Here is an 8,463-nt window from a genome sequence, read left to right as displayed (position 1 = left end):
TATAGTTTATTTTTTCAAAGACCAGCTCTTTGATTCATTGATTATCTATATTGTTCTTCAGTCTCCATTTCATTGAACATAATGTTTTATGGATGCTTTGAATATGGAAAACGGGAGCCTAGAACTTTCGATCTTGATTTTAGAGGGGTTGGTCCCCAAATTCCACGCAGAGCATTGTGCCCATTTACTGAAACTGCTAATGCAGTTAATTTGCATCATCCCGGAGGCAGGTATCCCCAATGGCTTATTGACATGGCCATGGAACTTGCGATGCTTAAGAGGAGGTGGCCCATGTGGCCTCAATACCAATAAACTTTGGTGAGTTGACGGTGCCTGGGGGTGGAGGAGATTACCTTCAAACTTATTTTTCTGCTTGTGTTTTTCACCCAGAACCAGATGTCAGAGACAGAACCCAAGGGACACAATGGAGACAAATTCCCTTGATGCATGGAAGAGGCTAAACTGAAAGAGGTCAGGGGCCTAAGAGGGTCGACCGGGTCCGTAACAGTAACTCACCCCTGCACACACGCTATATGTGCTCAGACAGGCTCTGCAGGCCCTTCTGCATGCTCATAGTGACGATCACCCTCCTCCTGCACGCCCCCCTCGGGCTGTGTAACTTGGCCGATGAGGACTGCTTTCTTGGAATGAGCAGCACTGTGCTCAAGGAAGGGGACGTGCTGATAGCGGGACTTTTCTCTCTTTTAACTTATTTCTATTTCACTGAAGGCACAGAGATGAAGCCCAGCAAGGAATCCATGCTTTTAGAGTAAGTTGTCTTTCTAGGATTTACTTCTCTGTTTGATTAGTAGGCTAGACAGTGTGTCAGCTATTCACAGAACTCTCCGTTAAGAGTTTTGGTCTCTTCCTTTACTTGTTAACCTTTTGAAAGTGGAACTACGCTAGAATCTCATGAAAGCATCTTTCAGCTTCTGGTTTTCAGGGTTGGAAGCGAGGCACAGCATTCTCCACCCTAGTCCACTTCCCTTGCTGTCACTGCACGACACTACAGGGTGTCCATTAGCATTACAGGTCAATCTGTTGATTGGGCCTCAGGGCTAAGAGATGGAAAAGCTTTTTCACAGTTCAGAGTTTGCTTATGATTTTCTTTTTCGTATTTGAAATTCCTAACATCTGCATAGATGGGGCATTCTTACTTACATCTCTCCTGTTTGAGCACATTTCTTATCCCAGGTATTCTGTGAGATTTCAAATTAATCTATAAGTCTGGTTTTATGCCAAGCATTCTCAGGACTGGAGGTGTCATGCAGGGCAGGAATAGTTTATAAGGTGTCCCTGATATCTATCCTGTTTTATTGTTTTTCATTCAAATGTACATATTCTGTTTCAGCTATAATAACATCACTGTTTCAGCCAAAAGTGTAAGTAGTAATAGTCACAGAATTCTTACAAACGACCCCTGCTTCCTCCAGAAAATGGACTGTAGCTTTTATTGAACATTAGAACCACAAGTTTTGCAGATGGCATCTGATCATCTGTGGGAGAGGGAATAACACAGTTAGGAACTGGGCCTCTTCAAAATCTGAATGAATCTCCTGTTGCTTATCATGTCCAGGTGTTTGCTTATATTATCAGTGTTGGACACATTTCCTGTATTTTATAGGTGTGAGCAAACTCTCGGACTCCAGTGTTCTCCTGCCTCAGCCTCCTGCGTCTGGGCTTACAGCCATGTGTTCACATTGAATGTGTGCTTCTTCTTTTCATAACTTTCCAAAATGTCAGCCAGATTTGTTCATGGGTTTAACAGGAAGTATTTATTTTATGGCTGCTTTTGACTATTAGTTTTTAGGAACTTTGTACTGCAGGAGTTTTTGGTTGCTGAGTCAAGTAAGCCTGCTCTTTGTATTCTGAAACTGATTAAAGAAGCAAAAGTATTCACAGTACTCGTTGAATGGAATTTAAGTTATTTGTCTAATCAGGACCCAACTTTGTTATAGGGACCACTGCAATGTGGTGTTTCACAGGGCAGTAGTTTTAGCAGATGCTCAGTACTACAAAGGTTCAAGAAATCAGTAGTTATTTGTGTCCTCTTTTTTGTTGAGTTTTGTCAGAGATGGGTATTCCATTATCACTTAAATATTCAAAATAGGATAGATATACAGCTACAGCTACCTTCTCTTAACTCAATGAGAAGAAAGATTTGTACTCATCTTGTACTATGAATAACCACTGAGAAGACAACAAAAGACAACAATATGCAATGTGTTATTTATTAAAACTGTCCTACTAATCAGTTTTGAAACTGTCTAATTGCTATTGTTTCTCAATAAAATTCTTTTAAAAAAGCAATCAATCCACAGAACAGCATGGAGGATGCTGAATGGTATTGCAGCACCACCGCACAGGGTCCTAGGTCCCAGAACGAGACGACAGGGACGAGAACCCGTGCTGCATGGGCTCTTTCCTAATTGTTACACATCAGTGGGCTTCAGAGGTGGGTTATTAGGCAGAATTAAGTGAGTACATACACAACCAAAAGCAGTTCTAGGCCCAAAGTGTGAGAAGCCCTACTTGTGGGCTGTGAAGTGTTCATGCAGTCTGAAGGATCCTGTGGAGAAGTTTTTGTGACGTTAGTATGAATGGATTTGGATGAAATTATAGTGGCTACATTGCAGAGTATTGCTTTCCAAATTGGTGCTTTATACCTGGACATCAAAACTCAGATGCAAAGCCCCAAAAGAATTGGCCACTAATTCCTTCAGAAGCAGAGAGGATGCTGGTTTGAAAGGAACCAGAAGCACTGAAATGCCATCTGGGTACAAAACAAAATTGTACACATGCAATTTGTATATATTCGCTGAACGGAAACTCTCCCTTCCGCCTCTGATCTTCACTCCTAGTGAAGACCTTAAAAGCATCTCTAAGATCTTTCCCAAGGAAAGGGCTCTGTGGCTCACTCAGACACACTCCAAAGTGTTCTTCATGGACTCTTTAGGCAGCTTCCAAAGTGAATCGAGTTGGCAATCCACTGTGAGTGTCACAAGTGTAATTTATTCCACACATATACATAGTTGAAGTCCACAGTCGAGCACATATTCTGGGTTGGGGACACTGCTCTGCTATCGATCACTTAGCAGTGGGAGGCCTGAGTGAATCTGCAGCAGCACGAGGGAAAATGAAGTAGCAAGACCGCGTGTTCTTCACGCTACCGAAAGGAGCATTAGCCCCAAGTGAGCGTCTACTAGGCTACTGCGTAAGCCTAAACACAGAGATAAAATAAAAGGAACTCAAAGAGAGTCTCCACAGTATTCTTCATGAAATCAAATACTGGGTAAAAAATGCAACAGTTTGTCACTGTGTGTTGTACTGTTTGTGTGCTAGCAAAAGCATAGTGTAGCCCTTCCAGCACAACTTTTGCACAGATGACAGCAGGGTGGCTTTAGGGTGAGTAAGTGTATGCTACTTATTCTGTGTTCTATTTTTATTGTGGTAATAGTTTACACTTTATTTCCATCATGTTGGATTGATTCTCAGAAGGAGTGCACAACTACATCCTTTGCAATCAGTAAGTCAAATGCTGTTTCTGTTCTGACAGGAGGTGGAGCTCCGGCAGTGAGGTGCGCTGTGGGGAGCGGCTGGAAATATAGATGAATCTCTGCTCGTCTGTCCACACTGACCTCCTGCTGTGCAGACAGTTCCAAAGGGACACAAAAGCGTTGTAGGGGCCTCAGATCTCTGTGCGGAGAACAAGGGCTACTGACATAGTATGCACTGATATAGATGTCAAATTTTGTACTAATATTTTTATATATTTATTGTAAGAAATAATGACGTAAGTAAACTCTAGGATATCATGTCTCTTAAATTCCCAAGGGCCTTCAGTGCTGGGGATGCTGCCACCAGCTCCCCACATTCTCGCCTTTCTGCACTCCTCCTCCTAGCAGGTTCTGAGTCCACTCGAGCTTCCTGGATCTTGGTGATGGTCGGTGAGTAACAGATGGGGTGGGGTAGAGGCTGATTGAACTCGAGGCCACCCATGTGGGGCCACAGCCATCCCACAGCCGTAGTGTTTTTCTTTTAGTTCTCACCATTCATGCAGGGCTCTCAGGAATTAGTTCGCCTCCGTGTTGGTAATTCCAGTGTTATGAGAATATTACTGACATACTATGAAGCACTTAAGAATGTTTCAGTGCATGCAGTTCTTTTATTTATTGCCACAAATAATCACTTACAAAACCCAACCTGAATATAGTGTTGACCTCCTTTGTTTACAATTTTCTTTGTAAATAAAAATATTTTTCCACGTTTCAGGAGGTTGATAAGAGAATTTAAGAGGATATGTGATTTTATTTTCAAAAAACGTAAATTTTAAGTCTTTGTAAGACCAAGCTGTTCCCAAAGCAGCTCAAATGTCTCAGCAGTTTATCTACAGATTATTATTATAACTTGCTTTTCTGTATATAAATTCAGCACATGCAGGGTAGCTTATACATTTGCTATATATTTTTTAATAGTTATAGGTGTTAAGATGATATGTTTCCCAGGTCAGGAGTGGCAGGCTAGTCAATGTGTATTTTACTGGAAAAAGAATGAAACATTGTATTTCTGGTCACCCCTGAGGATACTGTTATCATTCATAGCAAATCTAACTTTATTACAATCAAGTTTTTCACACAGCCACATTCAGGGGTAGAATCTGGCCTGGAAATTTAAGGAAATAAAGAAGGCATTACCTTCCTACAAAGTGTTATGCTGGATTTAAAGAAAATGATGTTTTATGTTTTATCAACTCTGTGCTTTGTATGCAGGCTTATGCCCAACATCTACCAGAATGTTCTAGCCTTTATTTTTGCCATTGAAGAGATCAATAGAAATCCTCACCTTTTACCCAATATATCTCTGGGATATGAATTCCATAACTTCAAGCCCAATCATTGGAGGATGCTGGAGAGCTCCCTCACCTTGCTCACAGGACAGGACGATCTCCCCAATTACACTTGTGTGAGAGCGAGCAAGCCCATAGCTGTACTAACAGAGACATCATGGACAATGGCTATTCACATTGGGACCCTGCTGGGACTCTACAAATTTCCACAGGTGAGGTGGGTGGGATAGGGAGAGATGAAACTACAACATCTTAGTGGCATTTTCTGGTGATGGAAGAGGGTGAAAGAGGGAAATTTGGCTCATGCACTTGTGAAAGTGAATATTCTCATGGGAAAAACCCTGAGACCAGTGGGTGACTCGTGCATTCTTGTACAGCAGAGAGTAAGAAGAAGATAAAGCTAAAAACCATCTGTACATGTGAGTCTGGTTGCATAACTGCTAAAACTTGCAGATTTGGCTTAATATCCTTGTGATTTTCTCACATAATTTTTTTCATAAGGCCTGAATTTTTTTTTTTCTCATAGCTTACCTTTGGCAGCTTTGACCCTACGCTGAGTGAGAATCCACAGTTCTCCTCTCTCTATCAGATGGCCCCGAAGGACACATCTCTGGCTCTTGGCATAGTCTCTCTGATGCTTTACTTCAGCTGGACCTGGGTGGGGCTGGTCATCACAGAAGGTCAGAAAGGTAACCTGTTTCTATCAGATGTGAAAACCGAGACGAACAGGAATGAAATCTGTGTGGCCTTTGTGCAAATGATCTCCAATGTTATTCTGTCAGCTATCTCTCACGCACAGCAACGTGACTTCCTGCGCAGGGAGGGGTCACCAGTAAGTGTTGTGATCGTTTACTATGACACTGAGAGTTCCAATGACATCAACTACCACATTGGGCAATATGTAATGACACACACTGTCTGGGTCACAAACTCACAGTGGCATGCCGACATGGCTGGGAGGAATTTCATACTTGAACCACTCCGTGGAACTCTCATTTTTTCGAGGCATCATGAGGAGGTTGGTGGTTTCCAGAATTTTATTCAGGCAGTTAACCCTTCCACATATCCAGATGACAATTTCCTTACTCTGTTTTGGTACGAGCATTTTCAGTGCTCGGTCTCTGATTTTGACTGTAGATTGGAGAACTGCATACCTAACGCCTCTCTGGCGTGGCTGCCTGTGAACCGTTTTGAGAGGACCATGAGTGATGATAGTTATCACACGTACAATGCTGTGTATGCTGTGGCCCACGCCCTCCATGAGATGCTTCTTCAGCGAGGCCAAACACAATCAATGGGAAATTGTGAAGGGATACTCTTTCCTGCTAAGCAGGTAATGTTTCCTTTTGTTGTTTGCTATGTAGTATGTCTGAAGGGCTTCCAACAGTGCTCAAAGTAAATATTTAGAATGCTTTCTCTAAAAAAGCCCAAGAAATTGTTTACATTTCATTGTCAACAAGGTCAGTCTAACTTGGGTTGAATGCTTCATCAATGCAAGATCCAGGGCTGGGAACATAGCTGAGCACTCTAAACACCTGCCTGGCAATGCAGGACCCCAGTTTGAACCCCAGTACTGCAGGCCATGCCAGCCTTGGAACAATGGGCCTGTCCTACTAGCCACTGAACCTGGGCAGGGTCACACATACCTGTAATACCAGTGCTGGGCAGGCTGATTCAGGAGGATTACTATGAGTACACGCTGTGTGGTGAGATCCTGTACCAACTAACTAAATAAATGATTAAAAAAATTAAAACAATAAAAGATCCATGCAAAATTAGTCAAAAACTTAAGCACTGTCCCTTTCAAGGAACTAGTAGAAATTATTAGTATGATTATCTTTGCTATCGTAGATCTATTTATGGTATATGTATATGTTGTATGTCTTTTTGATACATATATGCGTGTGTGTGTTTTGTTTTTGTTTCATTTTCACTTCTTTGTTTTCTCCATCCCCCATTCCAGTTGTTCATGCCTATATCTTGTAATCTGAGCAACTACTTTGAAGATAATAATATGAAGTACAACTGTTGTTAATTTTCTCTCATGTTGTTTAGAAAGTCTGTATCATTTTTACTACTTTTTTCTGTCTTTAAATGGAGAAAAATAAACAAGATTCACTATCAAAAAGACACATATTCCTCATTAAAGTTGAATGTTTTCTTTTCCAAAGGGTTTTTTTTTTTGTATTTAAAGACAGGGTGGACAGGGTCTCACTTCGTACATAGGACTAGTAGTGATACTCCTGTTTACAGCCTCCCAAGTTCTAGGATTGCAGGCGCGTGACACCACGCCCAGTGTCAGGCCATCTCAGCGCGCCCCAGGGCAGGGCCAGCAAGGAAGGCCTGGGATGGAACTCGCAGCTCCTGCTTCTGCCTGAGCAGATACTGTAATCCAAAGAGTTATTTGGCTGGCTCTTCCAAAGGGTCTTAAACTCCTGCTTCCCTTACATTATCTTACAAAAATTTATAGTTTAAGTTGTTCTAAACAACAGGAAAAGATGTAGTTCCTTCAGTACTTCAGTGGTGCTAAACACTATGGTGGATATACTGTGTGAATTTCTTCACTGAATTCTCAGCCCCTTTTGTACGCCTCTGGGAACAATCAGGAAGAAAATAAGTGTGGAGAACTTTGACTCCACAGTTCAATTTTGCCTAATGTTCACATACAACTTGGCTTTAAATGCACTTGTTCAGTGTGGTTTTCTCTCCATAATGATATTTAGAAACATTATGATACTATATTTTACTCCCCATAGGTATTCATTTGTTCTATTTTATTGGATTCAATGGATGGTGTTGTTCAATTTGCATTAGGTACTAGTGCTTAAAGACAATTGAAGCGGTCCCCCTTTCAGGTTTATGTATGAATACAGAGGCCATCTTCATTATGGTGAAATCTATCTGTTTTAGCTTCACCTCTACTTGAAGAATCTTCAGTTTAACAATCCTGCTGGAGATCCAGTGAACTTAGATGACAAAAGGAAACTGGATGCAGAGTATGACATTCTCAACTTTTGGAATTTTCCAGAAGGCCTTAGACTTAAGGTCCGTGTTGGATCATTTTCCTCACGTGTTCCACATGGTCAACAATTGTCTATATCTGAGGACTTGATAGAGTGGGCCACAGGAAGTACAGAGGTATGTTAGTCTGGTCAAAGGGGGCCTCACTAACTATGGATGCCATAGAGTATTGCAGGGTATGTGTTCAATTTGACTCAGAAAGTCACAGATTTCACAACACTCCTAATTGCAGAATGTTTGTTGACCCACTTTCAGCTCAGTGGAACATCATATCAATTTAACCATATTATTAACTGTTCACATAACTTTGTCACTCAGTACACATGATTTTTATATAACAGGACATATGTATATGAGAAATTAATTTTGACCACTGTCATTATGAAAGATTAGGGAAGAGCCTGAGAAGTTACCAAATCACATGTGATTTTCCTCAGACTCCCCACTCTGTATGCAGTGAGAGCTGTGATCTGGGATTTCGAAAGTCCTTTCAGGAGGGAAAAATGGCCTGCTGTTTTGATTGCACCCTGTGCCCAGAAAATGAGATCGCCAATGACACAGGTGATGAGTGTCTGCAGTGAATTTTCTTTCTTTTT

At 41.5% G+C, this 8,463-nt stretch overlaps 1 protein-coding gene across 1 annotated transcript in view; it reads left to right on the top strand.

Annotated features, from left to right (window-relative positions):
* The first annotated feature begins 533 nt into the window (after positions 1 to 533).
* The window catches only part of LOC101588358 (vomeronasal type-2 receptor 116-like), a 116,557-nt gene continuing 108,627 nt past the window's right edge, over positions 534 to 8,463 (top strand). Inside the window, exons 1-5 of the mRNA XM_012513105.2 lie at positions 534 to 709; positions 4,707 to 5,058; positions 5,373 to 6,179; positions 7,757 to 7,984; positions 8,305 to 8,428. Of these exons, the coding sequence (XP_012368559.2) occupies positions 534 to 709; positions 4,707 to 5,058; positions 5,373 to 6,179; positions 7,757 to 7,984; positions 8,305 to 8,428 (1,687 nt within the window). The remainder of the gene's footprint in view (positions 710 to 4,706; positions 5,059 to 5,372; positions 6,180 to 7,756; positions 7,985 to 8,304; positions 8,429 to 8,463) is intronic.

The sequence above is a fragment of the Octodon degus genome, unplaced genomic scaffold (assembly GCF_000260255.1).
Source record: "Octodon degus isolate 3935 unplaced genomic scaffold, OctDeg1.0 scaffold00322, whole genome shotgun sequence".
Taxonomy (NCBI): Eukaryota; Metazoa; Chordata; class Mammalia; order Rodentia; family Octodontidae; genus Octodon; species Octodon degus.
Note: the sequence above shows the minus strand (reverse complement) of the source record. Positions and strands in the feature narration are given on the sequence as shown.